General features: G+C 51.3%; 2 protein-coding genes across 2 annotated transcripts in view; both read left to right on the top strand.

Annotated features, from left to right (window-relative positions):
• CNNM4 (cyclin and CBS domain divalent metal cation transport mediator 4) overlaps positions 1–3,618 on the top strand; it is a 39,258-nt gene extending 35,640 nt beyond the window's left edge. The window contains exons 6-7 of the mRNA XM_069495348.1: positions 628–809; positions 1,101–3,618. Of these exons, the coding sequence (XP_069351449.1) occupies positions 628–809; positions 1,101–1,298 (380 nt within the window). The 3' untranslated portion in view covers positions 1,299–3,618. The remainder of the gene's footprint in view (positions 1–627; positions 810–1,100) is intronic.
• Positions 3,619–7,195: 3,577 nt separating this feature from the next.
• On the top strand, positions 7,196–24,379 carry CNNM3 (cyclin and CBS domain divalent metal cation transport mediator 3). The gene is made up of 8 exons (XM_069493858.1): positions 7,196–8,432; positions 15,617–15,760; positions 16,714–16,863; positions 17,262–17,431; positions 17,626–17,722; positions 18,011–18,144; positions 18,490–18,628; positions 22,082–24,379. Exons 1-8 carry the CDS (start codon positions 7,196–7,198, stop codon positions 22,144–22,146), a joined length of 2,136 nt encoding a protein of 711 aa, XP_069349959.1. The 3' UTR covers positions 22,147–24,379.

Raw genomic sequence — 24,379 nt, 5'->3', positions numbered from 1 at the left:
CTGCTTCACGTGAGGGGACCCTGGATCCTGTGAGGGGGACCTGCTGCTGCCCGCTCCCTCGGCCAGGTGCTGGGGTGCAGACAGAAGTGGGCAGGACTGTGTTCCAACTGAGCAGGTCACCTGAAGAACACTGTTTTGACCCCATAAGAGCATTTTAAGATATGACAGGGCACCATATGTGAGGGGGTATGTATTTGTAGCGAGAGAGTACAGACTATATATACTTCGTTTTCATAGGGCGTTTTTATTTAAAAGTATGCAGTTTATATCACTTGTCGTAAGTGGGTATTGAGACAAGGATAGCAGCTTGTCCTGCTAGGGTGATTATTGTGTTGCTTGACTGATTAGTTGGAGAAACGAGCAGTCTTGTAGCCATAAACTTTCTGTGTCTTTGGTTTTTATTTTTCGGTTGGTTGTTTTGTTTTGGTAGACTTTTTCATACTTGTTGCACAACACTTCTTCTAAACAAACTAACTCATTTGCTTTACAAGGTCAGATCTTCTACAGTTAGAGCATCTACGTGCTTCTGTTTGTCCCTAAGAGCAATTTCCTGGGCTTCCGTGGGATGAGGGCAGACAAGAGGCTGCAAGTGGGCACCAGGCCTGACAGCCTCTGCTCTCCCTGCAGACCGCTCCCCAGCCCACCCCGCCCAGCTTAGTCGCTCAGCCTCCCTCAGTTACCCAGACCGCACAGACGTCTCGACCTCGGCAGCCTTGGCAGGTGGCAGCAACCAGTTCGGCAGCTCCATCCTGGGCCAGTACATCTCTGACTTCAGCGTTCGTGCGCTCATGGACCTGCAGTACATCAAGGTCAGTGTGTCGCTCGCCCTTATCTGGGCAGCGCCGTCTTTCTCATCTCTGCTCAGGAATCAGCAACTTCTTTCTTTCATCCACCAAACCCAGCACGGAAGGCCCAGACCTGAGATGCTGCTGCTGCTTGCTTTTGCTCCTGGCTCTTTTTAAGGATTTCTGCTGACTCTGCCTGCCTGGTCCTGTCCTCTCTTTTAAACTGGCAGCCCCAATCCTGTCCCCGTTTCCCCAGGCCTGGCGTAGGGTCTGCCTCTCAACTCCCGCCCATGAACCCATCTCTTCTTTCTGCAGGTAACTCGGCAGCAGTACCAGAATGGGCTGATGGCCTCATGCATGGAGAACAGCCCTCAGTTTCCCTCGGATGGGTGCACCGTGTGCACGGAGAACTGTGCCGAGAAGTCCGAGATGCCCGTGGTGGATGAGACCACAACTCTTCTCAACGAGCGTAACTCCTTGCTGCACAAAGCCTCCCATGAGAGCGCCATCTGACAGGAGGGCCCGGGGTCCCCCGCTCACCCTGCGGGGGCCTCCCCAGTGGGCCCACATGCAAAGAGGGAGCCTGTTAGGCCAGAAAGGATGCAGATAGATAGCCTGTCTGACTGAGCGCCAGATGGCCCCCGTCTGTGGGGATCTGGCCTCCAACAGGGACCTGTGAACTGCTCTGAGGTGGCACCTGTCCAGCCCTGGATTGCTGGCGCAGCAGGCCAGCTACCATGAGCAAAGGCTGTTTTTTACTGAGAGAATTTCTAAACTAGGCTCATTGCTCCTCTTTTTAAATATTATTTTGGGAAGGGAAGACAGGGTTAAGGAACTTTATTTAAAAAAAATTTTTTTTCCAAAAAACTTTAAAAGGGGAAGGGTCTCTCACCCCGGGAAGCAATAGCCATAATCTGCTCCCAACCATGACCTTCCAGCTTATGTCCCTGACTCAGGGAACTCACCCTTCCTCCTCCTCCTCCTCCTCCTCCTCCTTTTCCTCCTCCTCCTCCTCCAGAGGTGAGATCCCAGACCCTGCCGGAGGAGGGTTGTCTCCTGGGAAGAAGACAGCTCTTCCCAGGAAGCAAAGAACCAAATGGCGTTGAGATCAGCTGCCTGGACACGTATGCCACAGCTTATCTGACATCGCTGAGGCTGAGAGCTTCTGGGTAACTATGATCAGGGACATGATAATCCCAGCTACAGAGAGGAGCACATCTGCTGCCAACTGCTGGACCCAGGAATCTCCCAGAACTCTGCTAACGGCCTCTCCTGGTGAGTCGGGACTCTGCTGTGGACTCTCCCCTTGGCCCCCCTTCTGCCCCTTTGGACAACTCCCCCCTGTAACGGGGCTGACTCAAGAGTGTTAGGCAGGATCTCAGACCTTTGTGATTGCTTGTCCCTGTTCCCCAGGCCCTGCCCTCACTTTTACCAAAGATTCTCCCCCCCACCCCCAGATGGGAGGGTGTCTAGTTAGAGGTGACTTGTCTGGGTTATTGCTTTTGATTCCAGGAGTGAATCTGGTCATCAGCATCTGCGTTGTTAGCAGTTAATACCACCCCCGCCCCACAAGGAGAGTCAAGGCTCAGTTGTTGACCCATGAAGCCCTTCTTTCCAGACTCTCTAATTCCAAAACCCCGGTCCCTCTTGGGAGTTGGGGACAAGAGGACATGTTGGAAGCCACCTGAGCAAGTTCTTTATGTCCTTTCCTCTGTGGCTGGCTGAAGCTCACCTGACCTTGTTCACCTACTTATGGAACCCTGAGAAAGGAGGGTTCCACCTAAAGGCATGGAGCTGGCAGCCCCATTTCTCCACATCTGAGTGATCCTAGTGTGAAAGGTCACACCAGCCTTTGCTGAAGCTAGTGGCACTGTGCCGAGAACCCGACCCCCACGTGAAGTCCTGTCCCAGCGCCTCTTCCCTGGGGCTGAATCAGGCCCTGCAGCACAGCTCCAGGCGTCTCACCGTGGGGGAGGCTGTAGGACCTGGGTCCACGTTGGCCCTTCCCTCAGGGGCAACAGGAGCTGGGGCCCAAGATCCAGGCGAGTGAGACTCAGCAGGCTTCTGCCTGAGTATTGTTCATTCACTCCTTTCCTCACTAGTGGAGTCACCCCAAGTGCTCTGCTCTCTAGGTGCCTGGAGAATCCTAACTCTTGGGACCAGGGACTGTTTTGCACCAAGGATGCCTACCCGTGGCCAGTCCGAGGTCTTCCCTAGTCACAGAATTGACTCCTAGAAGTCTGGAGAGAAGGTGGTGATGCCCGTGGGTTCTTAGCCATAAGGAAAAAAGACACCAGACCTTTGTTCGTTGTTGAGGGAAAGCCTTTAGTTTAACCCAGGAGCATCTTGCTCCTGAGTCATCACGGGAGCAGGCAGAGCTGTGTTCCTTAGAGGGCTGAGTGCTAGGTGGAGCAAAATGCATTGGCCCAAACCAAACAGGTGTGTGTGAAGCAAAAAAGGGGCAGGTGCACACACTTCCACAGCTACCTCTTTGCACACACGGTTACTACCAACAGAATGTCCCTCCTCCCCCTTCCCTATCGATAATCACTTCTTACAGAGGGTCATAATTATTTCCACATATTACCAGTCCGATGACTTCCTCCTCCTAGTGCAATTTTTCACTTCCTATTTCCATGTTTGGTTCCTGGGATGAGCCATACCCTGGAACTGGCCCACCCCGTGTGCCTTCCCGTGAGGGAAGGCCTTTGCAAATAGCATCCAAATGGGTAGGCAGGTCACGGCCGCCATAGCAAGTAACTCATATTTATTTTGCATAAGATTTTAATTTGTATATTTTTGTGATTTATTTTGGCATTGTTATGAGTTTGACTCTCGGGGAGTTTTGTTGTTATGACTCTTGTGTCTTTTGTCACAAAACAATGATAATATTTGCTAAACAATATATGGAATTTATTTTTGATTGGTAATAAAAAATGAAATGTGTATAAATCTTGGCGAGTCTACAGCTTGCCTGTTTGAGATCTGTCAGTGTTCAGCATCTATGTAGAGATACATGTGGCTGTGGCTGCCTATCACTTGTGACAGGGCAAGGGGCAATAAAGGATTCTGGGACTATTTAGTGGTGAAATGCAAGCAGAATTTATAAAATACATATAATCAAGGCTATTGTCACAGGAGTTAGAAAGTGGTGGCTGCTGGTAGACATCCAGGGCAAATGTGCCCAAGTGCCACAAGCATCATCCGGATACCGTAGGGTCTTCTGCCTGCAGGTCCTGGGTGGGGCAGTTGGGATGAGCAAATTGCCCCTACTCCCTCCCTAGGGGACTGAAGGGCACTTGATCCAGAAGCGTGACCGTATTGTTTTAAAGCAGGCAGTGCCTTTTTGTTCACACTTACGGGCTGGTTATGCTTGCACAGTTGGAATGTTCATCCCGTGAAGAACCCAACAGAGAGTGAGCTCGCTCCCGAAGAGGCAGCTGTGCAGACTCCTCCTGTGGTGTGCACAGGTGCTACAGGCTGGCTCTTGCAAGTGAGCACGCTGGGGCTCAAGCCAGCTGGGCTTGACGGAATAGACAAATTGGGGGAGTGTTTGAAGAAAGGGAGGCACATAGGTAGGTCACAAAGGAGAGAGGATATTGCAGATAAAAGAGTTACAAATGCAAAAGTTCGTGTATAGCTAGGCAAGAGGAAATCACCTTCATCCATCTGTTCCACACATTTAAGCCCCTACTACGTGCCGGTGCTACTAACTCTTCAGTGAGTTTAGTGAGGAAGACCCCCCCGAGGGAGCCAGTTACACAGGGCCTTTTGATTGCTATCTCCTCCGCCTGGGACATTCCTCCCAAGTCTTTGGTGAGGCTCCCCCTCATTTCACTTAAGCCTCTATTGAAATGTCTCCGTGAAGAAGACTTCCCTGACTACCCTATCTCAAACAGCATTGCCCCAATCCCTCTATCTCTATCTTGCCTTGTTTTTTTCTATTGCACTTATTACCAGATATTAAAATATAGACTTGTGTATTTTCAGTTGTCCCTGCACTAGAATCTAAGCTCCACAAAGATAAGGACTTTATTTTACTCTCACTCTAGTCCCAGCACTAGAGCAGTACCCGGTACATTGCAAGCACTCACTACAGGAAATACTTGTTGAATGAATAAAGGAATGACTCTTACAACACGTTAGTACTGGGTGATGGGGGGAAGCACATAGTTCCCATAACCTTGGCCTAACTTGGTCAAAAGGGTCAAGGAAGATCACTTGGAGGAAGTGGCATTTGAGCTAAGACTTGAGAGATGAGCAGGAGTTAGCCAATGAGGTCACACCTAATAGTTATGGGTTTAAAACTCAAGAATAAATATTTAGATAAAACACAGAAATGTCTTGAATGTAATTGACCTGTGAGGAAAATGGCCCGGGATGGCCACCGAGGAACTGGAAGGTCAAGTGGCAAGTGTCTCCACTGATACTGACTAGTCAGGGCTGGGGCAAAGAATGACAAAGAGCCAAAGGAGAAGCTGGTGAGATACTGGAGGCCTCTACTGTAAACAGAAAATTACTCCACGAGCAGCTTCATTTGCCCTGTACCGGATTCTTTGTATCTTTGACTATTGACAGTTTAAATGACCATTTGTGTTTTCTAAATTTGATCCAATTGTTCTTCCACCTGAAGGTTTTCCTCCCCAAAATTAACGATAGGCTGTTTTCCAGGGGAGCCAAGGAAAAAGTAACTCGTCAAAGGTGAGAGCCCTGTCTCTAAATACATAGGGAGCTTTCCCTGTCTTTCTTCTGGAACTGTTCTTTGCTAGTTAATGACTTTTCAGGCACATGACTCATTTCAAGCATGTCATCTGTTCTTTTTTTTTTTTTAATTTCTGAAAATTTTTTTACTGTAGCTACCTTCGAAAGACCATTCTACCTCAATGCTAGCATTTTATCTTGACTTGGAGACAGAAGTTAGAACTAAAGGAGATGAATCTATTATAATGTTCCCACACTTTTTTTTTTCAAAGGAGATATGACGATCCAGTAGAAAGGCTCAGTAATGTCTTTATTGCTTCTGCTAGTGGCTTACTCTGTAATCTGCAAGAGTGAGGTAAACTACTCAAAGGGCACCAGCATCATCCAGATAACAAAAATGGGAGCATGTGGAGTTGCCATTGGCCTAGTCACAGTTCTGCAATGTAGAAGGTACACTACTACCATCTTTGTAAGAGTTTTTCACAAAATATTTTTTCCTTCGGTCATTCACCATAGGCTTACTCATTTTTACACATTACCTTCCACACAAACATGTTTTACTTTAATTGTGGCCATGGTGTGCATACTTTTTTAGATTGTTATTTTCATGACATAACAAATTGTTTCTAAAGAATCTCTATGATTATTTTAAATGATATATATAATATATATAAGTCTTATCCAAATCTAATTACACTAGGAAATTTGAAAAAACATGAAAGTGTGGAGAAAAATACAAAAATCACTTAATCTGGATACCTATAGAAAAAACTTGTTAGTAGCTGGTCCATTTCCTAATCACAGATCATATGTAATGGGCAAAGAACATTCCATTAGTGAGGATCCTCTTGAATAGTTCTTGTTGATCCTAAGGAATTATTTTCCCAGGGATGAACTGTGAGAAGTAGAATTACCAGATCCAGTAATTCCTGACAGAGCTGCCACATCCTTGTGTGGCTGGGAAGGTGACCAGGTGTTAGGTCGCATTGGAACCCAACATCCATGCTGAGTCTTTCTAAGCTTCACTTTTCTCCTGTAAGATACTAACTACATGAAGTAGCTGTCCGGATCCAGTGAGGTAGTGGTTTTGTTTGTTTACCAAGCTCCTTGAAGGCAAGGACTGCCTGATGTCCCCAGACCTATGGTAGAGGTGGCTGCGATAAACATCTTCGATAAACTTTAGCTTCCCGGCGCTAAAGTCACTGGTTCTCATTTCAGCCCTCAGTCCTGTAGGTCAGGGGGCTAAACACCTTCCTGGTTCCCCGGCCCCTTTCCTAAGAAAACCGCACATCTCCCAACTTCGCGGTTCATCCGAGCGGCCGCTCCTCTCCTGAGCCCGGGACGTCCCTGAGCACTGGCTGGGCCTGCAGGCTCCCGGGGGTAGCCTCGGAGCAGTGGGACTCCCGGCCCCACTCGCAGGCCGACGGCGGCCAGGCTCGGGAGGCCTGCCCGCCGCTCCGCGTCCTCCGGGCGTCCGCAAACCCTGCCTTTGGAGCCGTGGCGGGGCCAAGAGCCCCACGCCCCCGGCCCGCCCCGCGCCGCCGCTTGTTTACTCCCCGGCGCAGCCTAGTCCGACCCCTGGGGCCCGCCCTCGGCAGCCGCCTATTGGCCGGGGAGGCGCGAAGGCCGGCGACGATTGGCCCGGGAGAGGCGGAGGTGCGGGGCGAGCGGGGTAGGCTGCGCGAGAGGCCGAGAGGGGGCAGCAGGCGATGGCGGCGGTGGTGGCAGGTCGGCTAGGCTGGTTGCTCGCCGCGGTCTGCCTGGGCAACGCCGCGGGGGAGGCAGCGCCTTGTCCGCGAGTGCTGGGTTTCTGTCTGGAGGAGGACGGAGCTCCGGGCGCCGGGTGGGAGCGCGGAGGGGCGGTGCGGACCGGCCCCGAGGCCACCTTCCGCCTGCGCCTCTTCGGCCGGGGCTTCGCCAACCGCTCCTGGTCCTGGGTCGCCCCCGAGGGGGCGGGCTGCCCCGAGGGCGGGCCGGCCGCGGTGCCCGAGGAGGCGGCGGCCCCCACGGGCGAGTGGCGCGCGCTGCTGCGCCTGCGCGGTGAGGCTGTGTGCCCGCACTCGGCACTGCTGGCGGTGCGCGTGGAGCCGGGCGGCGGGGCGGCCGAGGAGGCGGCGCCGCCCTGGGCGCTGGGCCTGGGGGCGGCCGGGCTGCTGGCGCTGGCGGCGCTGGCGCGGGGCCTGCAGCTGAGCGCGCTGGCGCTGGCGCCGGCTGAGGTGCAGGTGCTGCGCGAGAGCGGCTCGGAGGCGGAGCGTGCGGCGGCGCGGCGCCTGGAGCCCGCGCGGCGCTGGGCGGGCTGCGCCCTGGGCGCGTTGCTGCTGCTGGCCAGCCTGGCACAGGCGGCGCTGGCGGTGCTGCTGTACCGCGCGACCGGCCAGCGCGCTGTGCCTGCCGTGCTGGGCAGCGCGGGGCTCGTATTCCTGGTAGGCGAGGTGGTGCCGGCCGCCGTGAGCGGGCGCTGGGCGCTGGCGCTGGCGCCGCGCGCGCTCAGCCTCAGCCGCCTGGCCGTGCTGCTCACCCTGCCGGTGGCGTTGCCCGTGGGGCAGCTGCTGGAGCTGGCGGCGCGGCCCGGGCGGCTGCGCGAGCGCGTGCTGGAGCTGGCGCGCGGCGGCGGCGACCCCTACAACGACCTCAGCAAGGGCGTGCTGCGCTGCCGGACCGTGGAGGACGTGCTCACGCCGCTCGAAGACTGCTTTATGCTGGACGCCAGCGCGGTGCTGGACTTCGGCGTCCTGGCCAGTATCATGCAGAGCGGCTACACGCGCATTCCGGTGTACGAGGAGGAGCGCTCCAACATCGTGGACATGCTGTACCTCAAGGACTTGGCCTTCGTGGACCCCGAGGACTGCACGCCGCTCAGCACCATCACCCGCTTCTACAACCACCCACTCCACTTCGTCTTCAATGACACCAAGCTTGATGCCGTCCTGGAGGAGTTCAAACGAGGTAATAACTGGGGCATCGAATGAATAACTGGGGCATCGCATAGTACACCCATGCCAGTGCCCTCCCCTGGAAAAGGGGTGGGGGTTTTGGAAGCTTGGAGGAAAGGGTCCCACCCTTGTGGAGGGCAGTGAGACCTCTAAGGACCCTTTTCAAGAATGTGTTGGCCTTGCAGCTTGGAACGACCTTTTGAATACTTAAAGGTTGTCGTTCAGAGGGGAATGGAATGCTGTGGAAAGCAACACTTTTAACTTCCTTTGGGATACCTCCCCGCCCCTTTTGGGGGGGGTGTCCACTTGGTTCTAACCTCCCAGCTCTTTGCCTCTCCCAGGCCGTATCTGTGTGCTTGGCTTTGTAGCAGGTCCAAACTCCTGGATGGAAACTAAAAGAACATAGAAAAGAAAGTAGTCTCCAGATATCTGGATGCTGTTATCTGCACACACATAATATCAAATTGGCTGGACCTGTGATATTTCCAGAGCATTGTTAAGGTCCCTGACCTTATTGCAGTTAAGGGAATGACTCCTAAATACTTTCCTACAGGTATGGAGGAAACTTTCGGTTTGCTTTCATCAAAAGCAGTTTCATGGGTGCTGATTTAATCTCCCCTTCCCTTTCCCCGTCTTCCTTTTTTTCTTTTTAACCTCTTTTCTAACCTTAAGTATGTCTCCTACATACTCCCTTGACTCTGAATTTTAACCTTTCCTTTCTCCCTGGTTTATCTGAGCAGTTCTAAGGTTGAAGTAAAAACTTTTGAGACCCTCCAAGTGTGAAGATGTGGGTTCCTCTGCAGTCCTTTCCATTGTCAGCCTTGGAGGTGCCCCCCAGAGCTTGGCCACCAGCCATGGTTCTCACACCTGAACCCCTGCAGGATGGGAGTGGGGGCAGATTTAGGTTGAAACGGTGAAGGAGGGAAAAGTAGAGAGGGAAGGCCACAGTACAGGCTGCTCCTGTTCTGGGCTGAGTGGCCTCTGATCACCTCTGGAGAACTGATCAGGTTTCAAGCAGCCTGATGCTTGAAAGGGTGCTGGATGCTGGATGGTTTGACCCTAAAGACTACTTGATATGAGGTAGCGAATTGGGAAAGCCCCCTGATATTGCTGGCAGCTGGGAAGTCTCCTGGCCCAGGTCCACATGGGAGGTGCTCTCTGAGCCCCAGGACAGTCAGTGTGGGAAGCCAGGCTGTGGTAATGACCAGCCTCTCCTGCATGGACAGCTGCCATGTGCCAGGCTCTAGTGGACACTCTCCATTGCATCATCTCCATTAATCCTTGCAGGAGGCCTGGGTGCCAGGTTTTCTGTTATTACTGTAGGTCAGGAATGGGTGGGAGACTTGGGTGGGCAGCTCCATAGACTCTCTGGTGCTCTTGGCTGTTTCCCTAGAATATGGCCATGTATCCCTGCCCTGGGGAGGGAACCTGGGGTGGGGTTCAGACAGAGCTTCCTGGTGGTAAGTACTCCATGTGGCCTCCAAAGCCCCTGAGGCACTGGTGGTTCTCCTGGAGGGGTAGCTGGTAGTATGGCCATGGAATCTGTAGGGTAGATTCCACCCCACCTCTGCCTGCTCGTAGGCCCTGGGAAGGCTGCTCAGCTTCTCATGGCTCAAGGTCCTCAGTTGTTAGTGATAAGAGTGGGTAAAAGGATCTGGGGGAGGAGACCCTATAAAGCACTTGCACTTCGGCCAGTGCACATGCTGAGTGTCTGTCAGTAAGGTGATTATCTATTGCTCCTGGGCAGGCTTGCTGATAGGTGGTGTTTGCTAGCTCAGGAGCAAGAGGCTGAACCTGGAAGTGCAGATGCTATTTCTTCCAGGCAGGTCACCAGACTTCCTTCTTTTAGGGGAAGAGTCTTTTATGGGAGATATTTTTTAGGGGTCTTTTATAAATACCATAGTTGTCCCTTTGGTGTCATAAACACTCACGTTTCTAGGTTCCTTAAGAAAATGCTCACTCTAGTGTCTGGCTTTAGCCGACTTGTGCATTCTACAGCTATAAGCAGCCACCAGGCACAGATTTGGGGCATGGGGGTGGAGGGGTTGCGCTGTCTGGAACTAAGCTCAAGGGAGAAGCTTCAGGAGTTGGTCATGATGCTCAGGCTGAGGTCAGTAAAAGCTGTTTTTCATTTTCCAAACCCTTAGTGTCAGGATCTTCACTGCCATCTGTAGTCTCGCCCTTCAGATGTGACAGCTGAGCTTGACCCAGGGCTGTTGGTGATCCCCGTTGGGGAGAATCAAAGAGTTCAATTCACATTGATGGGGAAGGAGCCTCTAGGCAGGGTGGGCCCACAGGGGCTTGTATGCTGTGTGAGGGACCTGGACTTGATCACCAGGGCTGTGAGCAGGGAGCAACCATCTGGGTTGTTTTTACTGATCAGTGACTGGTGTGGACACCAGGGTGGGGAGACCAGGTGTGAGTGGGATCCAGATGAGGGGCGACAATAGCCTGACAAAGTACACAGTGGGCCTAGAGAAGAAACCCCAGAGGGCATCAGAAGGTGGGATTAGGAAGGTTTGGTGGTTTGCTGAGGGGCTGTGGCGGGAGGGAGAGGGAGGAGCTTAGGATGAGCCCAGATTTCTGACTGCCCTTCCCTAAGGGCTGAGGGTGGGGAGCAGGTAAGTCTGTTTGGGGCATTGGAATCTGTATCTGTCCAGTGTCCCAAGAGGCAAAGTCCTAGCAGGCAGTTGATGTGAAATGCACATGGTCCCTCAAGCCACAGGAGTGGATGGAGCACAGAGCCTAAACCCCAGGGGCAGGGGGAAGTGGAGGAGAAATTGTCAAAAGGTAAGACCTTTGAGGGAGAAGAGGACAGGGGCAGAATGTCCTGGAAGCTAAGGAGAGAACATTTTCTAAGGGGAGGCAAGTGATCAGAAGAGGCCAGCAACCAAGATGCCCTTAACCTTTGCAAGAGCACATTGGCGCCATGGCGGGAGCAATTTGGGGAACGAGACATGAAGAGGTGTGAGAGCCAGCCTAGACAGGCCTTCTGCAGAGTGTGGCTGCAAAGCAGGAGCCAGAGAGCAGTGGCCGGCAGAGGATGTGGGGCAGGGGAAGAGGCCTTCTGCTCTTCGGTGGTAAGATGGGCGAGTCGAGCAGGTTTAGGTTGAAATGATGCAGGAGGGGGAAGTAGAGAGGGAAGGCCACAGTACAGGCTGCTCCTGTTCTGGGCTGGGTGGCCTCTGATCACCTCTGGAGAACTGACCAGGTTTCAAGCAGCCTGATGCCAGAGGATTTGGGGATTGAATGCCTTTGTGCTTTAATCAGACTGTTCTAGAAGCTGCCAGGCACCATGCTGAATGGCCTCCTCCTAGAAACCTGTGGAGGAGGTTTCTGGAACCTGAAGGTTGAAAGGGGAGCCTTTAGCCCTTTGACTTCCTTGCTCTTTTGGCAAGTATAGCCCTTTCTGGACTGCTCCAGAATGGCTGGGTCTTTCCAGGGACATCTGGAGCTTTCTCTGCTTCTCTAGTTTAGTGCAATCCTTTGGCGGGTATCTTTATTTTTCTTTGGTAAAGTCCTTCTTTTCTTAATCTTCTTAGGCATTCCTGTGCTTATGAACAGGCATGTTGCAGTCTTCACGTGCGTGAGGTTTTAAAAATCATTTCCCTTCCCCATCTCTGCCAAGCGTATGTAGTGGTGATACCCTCTGAATTTCCTGGAGCTGGAGTGCCTGGCATCTTGGCAGCTGCCATTCCAGGCCCTGTTCGTCTTGCTGCATCTGTTTGGGAACTTTGTAACCTGGTCACCCCTCAGTTAGTGCAGACTTGAGATGGCACCAATTATTTTGCGCAGGTATCCCCAGGAAGAGTGAATGCTTTGGAGCCATAGTAAATAACTTGTGCAGCTGCTCCTTCACTTACGATGGGGTTGGGTCCTGTTAAACCCGTTGTAAATTGAAAGTACATTTAATACACCTAACTTAACATCATAGTTTAGCCTAGCCTACCTTAAATGTGCTCAGAATGCTCACATAAGCCTACATTTGAGAAAAACATCTAAGACAAAGCCTATTTTATAACGAAGTATTGAATATCTCATGTAATTTATTGAACACTATACTGAAAGTGAAAAATAATAGTTGTATGGATACTTGAAGTATGGTTTCTACTCAAATGTGTATGGCTTTGACACCCTCGTAAAGTCAAAAAAAAGTGTAAGCTGAAAAGTGTAAGCTGAACCGTCTTAAGTCAGGGACTGCAAAGCTATTAACCCCTGTCTTCTTTGTCAACCCAAGTGAGACCATTCAAGGGCATTCTTCCAAGGAAAGGATTAGGCTGAATGAGCTTTTCAGAGTCCTGCTTTAAACCAGCTGAGTTCTGGTTTCCTGTCTGAAGGAAGCCAAACAGTTGCCACAACGCAGGAGTGTCCACACGTTACTTTTCTCTTTCTCTTAGTACTCATTCACCCAGTTGGTTTAGAAAACAAAAAAGAGGGGAAGGGGGAGATTAAAGTCCAACTGCATTGTTAGAATATCCTAGAAATTAGGCATTATGAAATAATTAGAGTACCCTCGAGCCTGATAATGAAAATTAAAACTCAGGTGCGGTGGCTCACACCTGTAATCCCAGCATTTCAGGAGGCCAAGGTGGAAGGATTGCTTGAGGCTAGGAATTTGAGACCAGGCTGGGCAACATCGTGAGACGCCTTCTCTACAAAAAATTTAAAAATTAGCCCTGTAGTCCCAGATACTCAGGAGGGCAAGGTGGGAGCATTGCTTTAGCCCTGGAGTTCGTGGCTGCAGTGAACTATGATAGTGCCACTGTACTCCAGCCTGGGTGACAAAGTGAGACCCTGTCTCAAAAAAATAAAAATAACAAAAGTAAGAGTCTAGACAGCTTTTCCAGAGCGTTCTGGTTGATGTCAGCAAGACGCACCATTGCACCCTCCTGTGACTCTAGAGCTCGCTCAGTAAAGAGTACAGGTGCGCCTATGCGAACAGTTCATCCAGTCGGCTGGCTGGGCCTCAGGGCAGTTTGTCCTCTCAGAGGAGAAGTGAACTTTAATCCCTGCCCTGTTCTGTGCCTGCTGCTTGCTTTGGTTGCCTCTGGACCCCTCAAGACATTGTGTCTTGAGATTAAATCACGTGGCCACTGTTCTGGGGAATCTACTTTCTTCTGTTCATTATTGAATCATCCCAGTGTGGCAGGTCACGGAGAAACATGTGCCTATGTTATGGAAGTTTGAAAGCAAAGGAGGGCCGGGCGCGGTGGCTCACGCCTGTAATCCTAGCACTCTGGGAGGCCGAGGCGGGTGGATCGCTCGAGGTCAGCAGTTCGAGACCAGCCTGAGCAAGAGCGAGACCCCGTCTCTACTAAAAACAGAAAGAAATTATATGGACAACTAAAATATATATATACAAAAAATTAGCCGGGCATGGTGGCGCATGCCTGTAGTCCCAGCTACTCGGGAGGCTGAGGCAGTAGGATCGCTTAAGCCCAGGAGTTTGAGGTTGCTGTGAGCTAGGCTGACGCCACGGCACTCACTCTAGCCCGGGCAACAAAGCGAGACTCTGTCTCAAAAAAAAAAAAAAAAAAAAAAAAAGCAAAGGAGAAGTTAATCGTGTCCTGTCGGTAACCTGCCGAAGGGAGTAGCTTCCTGGAAGAAGGGGCTGAGAAGAGGCCTGTCTGCTCAGAGGAGGCCTTTTAGAACCTGGGCTTTTGTTCGCAGACTGCTGGCCAGAACCGTGTGTCGCACCCTTGGCCTTCCTGGTCTGGCCTTGGCCAGACAGGTTTGTATTCTGTGGCAGGGCAGCCATGGCCCTTGCACAAATGGTGCCCAGCACAAACACAGAGGGAAAGAAGGCGTCTGGGGCCACCACGCTCCTGGGTCAGTGCCTCCGGCTCAGCAAGACTGAGTGGAGTTCTCCAGGGACCCCAGCCTTTCCTCCTGTGAAGGGGGAGACCACGTAATGTGGTCATTTCCACCTTTAATTTTTGTCCGAGGGTATTCGAGCATCCCGAAGGATGATGCTTTACTTAATTAAGCCCACCGTGTGCAAAGTATGATTCAGACAAAGTTGTGAACTTGATTTTTTAATGTCTCAAAAGATTCTTGAGGCAAATACTCCCTCACATGCAGGTCCAGGCCAACTTTTGCTCTCAGCTTTTTTCACTAGTGACAAAGAAGGGCATGGTTGAGATGATTTGCTCCCAATTCCCTATCTCAGCCTGTGGCTGTGAGCACCTGAAAAGTGACAAGTCAGAATTGAGATGTGTTGTAAGTACAGAACACACACCAGATTTCAGAGACTTAGTGCAAAAGAAAGGTAAAAGAGCTTTTTTTTGTTTTTTGGTATATGTAGATTACATATTAAGATTATTATTTTGACTATATTGGATTACTTACAATATATTATTAAACTAATTTCACCTGTTTCTCTTGATTTTTTTAATGCAGCTACTCAGCGATTTTAAATCACATACATGGCTTGCATTCTGTTTCTTTCAAACAAGTCTAAAGATTTATGGATGAAAAGCACTTAGCAGATGGACAGTAAATTCCTGAAGCTTCCCTGACATTGCCCAATACTCTGAGACTTTAGCTTTTTTTGCAAGCTTATGTTTCCTCACCAAATACATCAAATAGGAAACTAACATGAGAAAGACACGTAGAAGCAAGGTGGAAAGTTCTAGCCTTTGCTCTTCTTCCCTGCACAGTTTGGCTTCTGAATGGCCATTTATCTTCATCCCCTGGATGAGACCCCTCTAAAGGGCAGCTTCTAGAACCAGGAAGACCTTCCACAGAGGTTGGGTGGCCCTGCTCTGCTGCCCTGTTTAGACTGTCCCAGGGAGCCTGTGTTTCTGAGGGTGCTGCCCTGTTAGCTCACGCCTGCAGTCTGGTTGCTGTATGAACATTTGTGTTCTCAGCTGGACGCATCCTTATCTAAACCACATCATGGCTGGGAGTCGCACAGACCTGGGACTGGATCCCAGCTCTGCCCTTCTCTGCCTGGGGGCCTTGTGCAGATGAGTATGATCCTCTGAGATTTCCTTTTCCTATAGGTAAAGTGAGGCTAATCCTCATAAGCATATTGAGAGTCTTAAGTAAAAACCTAGGAAAGAGTCTGGCCTAGTGCCCAGCACACTTTAGGAGCATGAACATTAGCTTGTGTCCTTTTGGTGGGCTTGTCCCAGAGGAGACTAAGAAAAATGGAGGCCCCCAGCAAGCTGTTATATGAGTGTCCTCCCCAAACAGGGAAGTCCCACCTGGCCATCGTGCAGAAGGTGAACAATGAGGGCGAGGGTGACCCCTTTTACGAGGTCCTGGGCCTGGTCACCCTGGAGGACGTTATTGAGGAGATCATCAAGTCCGAGATCCTGGACGAGTCTGAAGACTATCGTGAGTTTTGGCTCCTGGCTTTGGTTTTCTATCTCACCTGGTCCTTAAGCTTCCATGTGTACCGGAGGCCAGCGGGTCTCTGTGCTGCTGGAAGCCAGCCGGGCCCCCAGCCAGGCCCCATTCTTCTTAGCCCTGCGAGAGCCAGCATTGCCCCCTCTCAGGAGGGCTCACACCTCCACTTCAATGCAAGCCATGGCGGCCCATCCCAGCCAAGGCCTTGTAATCCCGGTGCTTGCTTGGAGCGCCGTGGGCAGCCGTCTGTTTCCTCCACCACTGAGGGAAGGCCCAGCCCTTCATGGGCCTTTTGCATTCTTCTGTCTTCCCCAGTGCTTTTGTTTTCAGAGGTTCTTTACCACCAAGAGTCTTCCTAAAACAGACGATCCTGGGGCCCTTGATGGCATCTCAGGAGTATCTCCCTCATAAGGTGACACAGGGCAGACACAGAGCCTGTGTTTGATGGCTGGAGCCGCCCACCCCTATGAGCTTTAACGTGTGTCGCTTTGTCCACGCGTCTGTCGCCAACACAGCATCTTTAGTTTGGTTCCCGAAATGGCCATGGGCCTGGGGGCTCCAGGTTAGCTGCTGCCGTCTTGTACTGGTAATCCTCAGATACACATTTCCCAGCCACGGGCCTCTTGATGGCCGGGGAGGCCTGTTATTTTATATAAGCTGTGTTGCTGCCATGTCAGCATTCTCTTCAGCCAACTCCAAGGCAAGGAGCAGCCCCTTCTGCACTTCTTGGGACATATCTGGAACGTGGGCCGCTGCCCCTCCGTCCTGGGCACTGGGATTGCTATGTGGTGGGAATGGCAGCCGGGTGCCTGGGGCTCTGGTGCCATGTACATTGACACCCCCTGGCCTAGGGAAGAAGGAGTGGGCAGCATGACCCCTTGGTTTGGTCACACTGGTCAGGCGGGCTGCTTGCCTAAGGATGCCATCTTCTTCCACCGCAGGAGATGGCGTGGTGAGGAAGAAACCTGCCTCTCTCATCGCCCCTCTCAAGCGGAAGGAGGAATTCTCCTTGTTTAAGGTGTCTGACGATGAATATAAAGTAAAAATCTCACCTCAGCTGCTCTTGGCCACCCAGCGCTTCCTTTCCCGAGGTGAGGGGGTAGGGTGGTCCTTGCCCCCTGCTCTCGCTCACTGCTGGGTCCGGAGACCACCCAGGGCCTGCACTGACTCTGCTCCCCATGCCTAGTCCGCAGAAGAGTCTCAGGGAGAACTTCTGTGCTTCTCTGCAACCCTGCCAGCATCTTGGGTCACCTGAGAGGCGGCTCCTCTCTACCAGGTGGTTGAGAGCAGGCCCAGGTGGTGCCACACCTGGTGGGCACAGCGCCTCAGCGGGCAGGTGTGTGCGCTGCCCCGCTCTCTCGTGTGGTCCGGAGGCACGGCATCTCGCAGGCTGTCCAGGGAGAGCCCGGTGGGCACCAGGAGTAGGGTGTGGCTACCCAAGCCACTGTGGCTGTGGTGGACACTGTCCCTTTTTTCTACCATGGGGCAGAAGTGGATGTATTCAGCCCCCTGCGAATCTCCGAGAAGGTCCTGCTGCACCTGCTTAAGCATCCCAGTGTCAATCAGGAGGTGAAGTTTGACGAGAACGACCGCCTGGCCGCACACCATTACCTGTACCAGCGCAGCCAGCCGGTGGATTACTTCATTCTCATCTTGCAGGTGACTGGGATCCCAGGCCTGCAGCCTCCTGCTTCCTCAGAGACTAGGGAAGGGTCTGTGAGGAGAGGTGGGGAGCAGGGAGATGCCCCCTGCCCCTGAATAATCGGGGTTGTTGGTTCCTCCTTTTGCTCTCTTCTCTCGGGAAAGGTAATCTGTCGCATCTGTTTCTCTCCCTTGCCCATCCGCCCGCCCAGGGCAGGGTTGAGGTGGAGATCGGGAAAGAGGGCCTGAAGTTTGAGAATGGGGCCTTCACCTACTATGGAGTATCTGCCCTGACAGTGCCGTCCTCCGGTAAGCACAGCCTCCCCTTCCCGCCAGAGCCCGCACCCCCCACCAGGCGGTCTGTTGTCTCCGGGCTGCCTGGAGGGAGGGGGCAGCATTTCTTCATTGCTCGTCTTTGTTGCTCACTCCCGTCCCTGCAAAACATCCTCTTCCAAATTCCTACCCACATTCCTTCTCAAATCAAGGGTGATTTGTGGGGTGGGTCTTCGAGGCTGTGTGCTTGTCCTCGCCAGGGTCGGGGTGGGCTGCCCAGCTCCAGCTCCAGCTTCTGCCATCACTGATTGTTCCTTTTGATAGTTCACCAGTCGCCAGTGTCCTCACTCCAGCCCATCCGCCATGACCTGCAGCCAGAGCCAGCCGATGGCACCCGCTCTTCTGCGTATTGTCCTGACTACACCGTGAGAGCACTCTCCGACCTGCAGCTCATTAAGGTGACAACGATAAGGGCTGCTTACAAGTGCTGGCTTTAGCCGGCTTTGTGTCCCCAAGGGGCTAGACCAGCTAGTCCCAGACCATCCAGAACAAGGCCCTGCGTTTGCCTTGCAGGACTGAGGCTTTGGCTCCCTGGAGCTCCCACTTGACTACTGTGGTCTGGTCTCATCTCCAGGCCTCTGCACTCACTTTCTCGCAAACACTGCTCAGTTGCTTTTTTTCTGCCCTTAACTAGCTTAAAGTTCTTCCTTTGTCCTTTTCCTGCATGGTGTGACCTCTTGAGCCTGTCTTTTGCATCTCGCTTCACAAATTGCATCTACCAGGTAATGCTTCCCATCTTCTAGGTTACACGGCTGCAGTACCTCAACGCACTCCTGGCGACGCGAGCCCATAGCGTGCCGCAGTCCCCTGAGAACACCGACCTCCAGGTCATCCCGGGCAGCCAGACCAGGCTCCTCAGTGAGAAGACCACTGCTGCGGCAGGTGAGCGCCAAGCAGCACGCCCTGTGGTGTGTACCCCGTGGCCAAGAGCTCTTGGCCAGTCCTGCTGCTCACACACACAGGCTTGCTCTCTCCTTGTTCTGCCCTGCCCTGTGTTCTTGTCTCTCTGTTTTTCTCCTCATTCTTTTCCCTTCTTGCTGTTTTTGGTAGCTTGAATGACACTGAGCTATAGACCAACTGGTATTTAGTCTATTAAGTCAACATTGTCCCTCAAGGACCTCTTAGAATGGAATTACTTAATTAGAGAATTGTTGGTAAATGGGATTAAGATCTAATTCAGACACTGTTGGCCATTTAGGGTTAGGTCACTTGGAAAATGAAGATTTGGGTCAGCAGTACCCTGGCTCAGAGGGTGGCTGGGTGGGTGGGTGACACCATCCCAGAAGCTGGAGGGCACTTGCTGAGGAGCTTGGTCAGGTCATGCTGACATGGAAAGCACGTTCCTTCCAAGGGCTCCATTGTGAGCAGGAAGATCATGTTGAAAGAAACAGACTTTGCAAATAAAAATGAGGGGCAGTGGGACAGAGGAAATTCAAAAGGAGCCTGAGGTGTGGGGTCTGGGTTGGAGTGTGAAAAGTCAGGGGCTTTCATGTTCTTGTGTTTGAAGATTATTTTATTTTATTTTTTTTTTTTTTGGTGAGACAAGGTCTTACTCTGTGGCCCAGGCTGGAGTGCAGTGGCCTCACTGCAGCCTTGAACTCCTGGGCTCAAGTGATCCTCCTGCCTCAGCCTCCTGAGTAGCTGGAACTACAGGCACACGCCACCACGCTTCGCTAATTTTTCTATTTTTTGTAGAGACGGGGTCTTGCTCTTGCGCAGGCTGGTCTCAAACTCCTGGCCTCAAGCGATCCTCCTGCCTCAGCCTCCCAGAGTGCTAGGGTTACAGGCATGAGCCACCCTGCTTGGCTGCAAATGTGCTTTTATAAAAGTCATTTCTGAATTGTGAGGTGACATGCAGGTATAAGGGACAGAGAACCCCACCCTGGGCCACACTGATGGCTCACCCTTGTGGGCTCCAGCTCTGAGTGTTGGTAAAAGGGCAGGTGAGGCTGTGCTTAAGTCCTGGATCTGGGCATGAGTCGCCCCCTTTCCAAAGGAATCTCTAAAGATGCTGCTGTACTTTTATATATATACACATATATTTGTGTGTGTGTGTTTTTTATATATGTGTATATATATATATGTATGTATATATTTAGAGACAGGGTCTTGCTATGCTGCCCGGGCTGACCTCAAACTCCTGGGCTCAAGCAATCCTCCCACTTCAGCCTCCTGAGTAGCTGGGACTACAGGTGTGCACCTCCATGCACAGCTGGGGCTACACCTTTTAGGGTTGACTAAGCTCCTGTGTTTACCCACTGTAATGTTACTTTATGGGGTACAGCTTGTAAAGCATTTCACACTGTCACATTAGACTTGGGTCTCAGGGGCCAAGATGTTGTGTTCTTTAAAACGTGAGCCTTTTGGTTTTGGTTTTCCCACTGGCTCCACCTGCTACTCAGACTGCATGTGTTATATTGAAGGTACAGACCTAACCCAGGAATGAGGGTTCTCCCATCGTTGCATGTTTTATCATATACCCAGAGGGTCTTAAAAATCCTCTTGGCTTCAGCTGCTCATTGGGCCATCCTCTAAGAGAATAATTTATAATGGCTTTCTGGGTCCTTTCCTCTTTGTAACTGATTATCCACTATTCTATAGACATACTGTCGGTTATTTTCACCTAAGTGCAACCTGACAGTTGCCCCCAGTGAGGCTTGGCTGCTGTCTTTTGGCTCCTTGTCCAAACTCTCTGGGGTCTTTCTGCATATTGTCCCTGTTGGCTTGGCAAGTCACTGTCCAGAAAAGCTTAATGTTGGTGCACACGTGGAGATTTCACTGGGGGCACTGCTTGAATAGTGCAGGTGAAAACCATTTCTTAGAGACTTTGGCACTAGATCCCTGGGAGAAAAATACCTTTATTGAAATCCTTGGAAGGCCCAATAATTTTATTTTTATTTATTTATTTATTTATTTATTTTTTTTTGAGACAGAGTCTCACTCTGTTGCCCAGGCTAGAGTGAGTGCCGTGGCGTCAGCCTAGCTCACAGCAACCTCAAACTCCTGAGCTCAAGCGATCCTCCTGCCTCAGCCTCCCGAGTAGCTGGGACTACAGGCATGCACCACCATGCCCGGCTAATTTTTTCTATATATATTTTTAGCTGTCCATATAATTTCTTTCTATTTTTAGTAGAGATGGGGTCCCACTCCTGCTCAGGCCGGTCTCGAACTCCTGAGCTCAAACGATCCGCCCACCTCGGCCTCCCAGAGTGCTAGGATTACAGGCGTGAGCCACCGCGCCCGGCAGGCCCAATAATTTTAAATTGCCAACAGCAGGGGTTGGCTAAGGGCCAAAATCTGGCCAATATGGTGCAAGGGCCAAATCTGGCCAGCTGTCTTTGTAAATAAAGTCTTATTGGAACCTGCCCATCTGTTCATGGATTGTATGTGGCTGCCTTTGCATTACAACAGTGGAGTTGAGTTGTTGTGACCAATACCTTATGGCCTACAAAACGTAAAAATACTGTTCCTTTTCTGTCCCCTGTCCTACCATTTCAACTTCTAAGTCCTCCACATCAGCCATTCATGGAACTGTTTTTCCAAGGGAAAGTCAGCGCTCGACGCTGTGCTTCCCAACTTCCCTCTGCCATCCGGAGCAGCAGCTGAGGCATCTGCCCCACTGCCCCCTGGCTGGGGAGTTGGCCCCCTTCGTGGTGCTGCCTGGAGCCGAGACGCGCTACTGCTTCAGCTCAATGGCTTCTCTCCTCTTCTTTCTCTCTGCTCTCTTTAGCCTTCCCAGTAGACCTTTCCCTCTTTGGCACATTTGGAAACTGCAGTTGATAAGTGACTGTGGACTAGTGAGCATTTTTTGTTTTAAGAGCACACCCAAGGTAAATATCTTCCTTTTCCCTTCCTCCCTGCTTTCCTTTCCCAGCCCTTGAGCTGTGGGGCGAGCGGTGCAGACAGCTCCCCACACTGGGAGGCATTTCCCTGCAGTGGGGAGTGGGTGCTATGTTTCATCCTCTGGAAAACAGGAGGGCTCATGAAACACTGCCCCCTTGGAAAATCAAGCTTCCTTCTAGCAGCGGGCACTTTATTGTCCCAGGCAGGTTCCTCCAGGGTAATGGCCTGGGCCCCCTGGGGTCAGAAACCCACGGGCCCTGCATTCCAGGTCTCTCAAGGGTGGCATGTGTCCTCAGTGGTTTTCTCTTGTGAAGCCGAGTTAGGCTGTTCCCTGACTGATCACTCCCAGCCCTGCCTTGGTTCCTCCGAGGTATCCTGAGGCCCTTCTGCCTTACCTGCCCCTTCCTGTCCTAAGGAGGAGTTAGCGCTTAGTTTGGATAGGACTCTCCCGCTGCTGGCTTTGATACTAATTTGCCTTTCCCTCTCCTTTAGGGTCCAACCACAGCTGGCCGGGCGTCCCAGTGGAGGAGAGCCCTGGGCGGAACCCAGGAGTTTAACTGCTTGCCAGGCAGCCCCGGATGTGGGGAGCGGACAAGCACGTGGGGAGCTGGAGGGAGCCGAGCAGAAGCTTTGTGCCAGCCTGCCCCCACTCCTCCAGGCCACGTTTTAGATGGCCCTTGTAGATGTGGGTCCTGGGCATCCTCAGAATCGGGCATCAGTGCCTGGCACCTTCAGCAGGCCCCGCCCTCCTTTAGGAGGTAGGTCAGCAAGGCACAGCCCTCCAGGCCTGCTTCTTCTGGAAGGAACGAAAGGAATAGCATCATCTCTAGTCCCCAGGGCCCAGCCTTCCCTGCTCCCCTGAGGCTGTGACAGTGCGGTGTATTTATACCTCTTCAGGCCAAGCCACCAAGTGAGTGCACAATTACTGCCTTTATGTGGCCGTGACCTGTACTCACTTTGCTTTTTGCCAATCTTCTGCTGCTGGCAGCACTTTCTGAACAGAGAACACCAGTTTTGGCTGGAGGTTCAAGTCCATGCCCTCACCCTTGGTGTGCTTTCTGGGTTCCCTGACAATGCCACGTTTCAGAGCACGCACCCCAGGCTCTCCCCTGTGCCAAGCCAGAAGCACGGTCACCCACCAGTCTGTCCCTCTGGTCCTGCTCCCTCCTGTGGAGGTTGCTTTTTTGACCCCTTCCAGAGCCCTGAGCGAGCTGGCTCTGGTGGCGCCGAGGGGCCTGCTCCCTTGCCTGCCGTGCCGAGTTGCCACGAGCAGTATTGTTGGTTCCTGTGTTCTAAGAGGTCATGCCTGGGAGGAAAGGACCTTCTTGCTGCATCTGATCCTTTCTTCCTCGTGTGACTCCAGAGGAGAGTAGTGCCTGTTAGATCTGCTTCGTGCCTTTCCCACAGGCCTCCGTGGAGGTGCTGCGTGGCTGTGGCGTGCAGAGCAGCAGGGAGCGGGGACTGCTTATGTACCAGGTGGACCCTCGTTACCTTTCTTTAAAAAAAAAAAAAAAAATAAGTTTTTCTTATATCTCTAAAACATTTCAAGTTCTTTGCCTTTTTTCTGTTCCTAGCTACCGGGTTTTAGAGAAGTGGGAATGAGAAGGCATTTGTCTTTTTCTTCTAATTTATCTATATTTTCCTTCCACAGTTCTTTAGCCGTGTGGAAACTAGGGTATCACAGGGACATAGGATCATAGATTGGGGAGGGAGGAGGATTTCTGGAACTTTTTTCAAAGGAATTTGGGCCCTTATAAATGGGACTGAAGGCCACAGGAACAGTGGTATGCTTGTTTGGAAATTGTCCTCAAGGAGTGCACTCTAAGAACAAACCCAGGTGGGAAACAAATACTTTGAAATCGTCTCTCCAGAACAATGGTTCTTAACCTTGGCTGCACATTGGAATCCCCTGGCAAATTAAAATACTGATGCCTGGGCCTGTCCCCAGGGCATCTGATTTAATCAGCCTGGACATCACGGTTTTATAATGTTTTCAGAATGTTTTTAGATTCGCTGAAGGGTTTCATACACCTTTTACCCAGCTTCCCCTAATGTTAACATAACCTCGGTATATTTATCAAAACTAAAAAATTAACATTGGTGCAATGATACATGATACTGTTAACTAAACTACAGACGTGGATTTTACCATTTTTTTCCAATAATGTCCTTTACAGGATCCAATCCAGGATAGCAAGTTGCAGTTACAACTATTGCTTTTTTCCCTAACTTTAGATTTTGAAATAATTAGATTCATAGGAAGTTGCAAAGATAGAGGTCCCATGGACTCGTCATTCAGGCTCCCTCAATGGTTATATCTTACATAATTAGAATACAGTATCAGAACCAAAACTTTGACCCCTGTGCGGTGTGGGTGTATAGTTCTACATCATTTTGTCACATGCACATTTATGTAACTCCTGTAACAATCGATACAGAACTGTCTCATCACCACTGAGATAGATCTCCCTTGGACTACGCCTTTAGGCCCTTCCCCCACCATCCCTTACCCCTGGAAACCACTGATCTGATCATCTCCATTATTTTGACATTTCAAGGATGTTGTATAAATGGAATCATACAGTATGTAACCATTTGGGATCGGCTTTTTTTCACTCAGCGTAATTCTCTGGAGATTCATCCAGGTTGTTTCACGTCAGTAGATCATTCCTTTTTACTGCCAAGTGGTATTCCATGGTATGCTCGTCCCGATGAAGGACATCTGGATTGTTTCCAGTTTTTGGTTATTTCAAATAAAGCTGCTGTGAACATTCGTGTACAGGTTTTTGC

This window comes from Eulemur rufifrons, chromosome 19, assembly GCF_041146395.1.
Source record: "Eulemur rufifrons isolate Redbay chromosome 19, OSU_ERuf_1, whole genome shotgun sequence".
Classification (NCBI taxonomy): domain Eukaryota; kingdom Metazoa; phylum Chordata; class Mammalia; order Primates; family Lemuridae; genus Eulemur; species Eulemur rufifrons.
The sequence above is the reverse complement of the archived record's forward strand: the minus strand, read 5'-3'. Positions and strand labels throughout refer to the sequence as shown.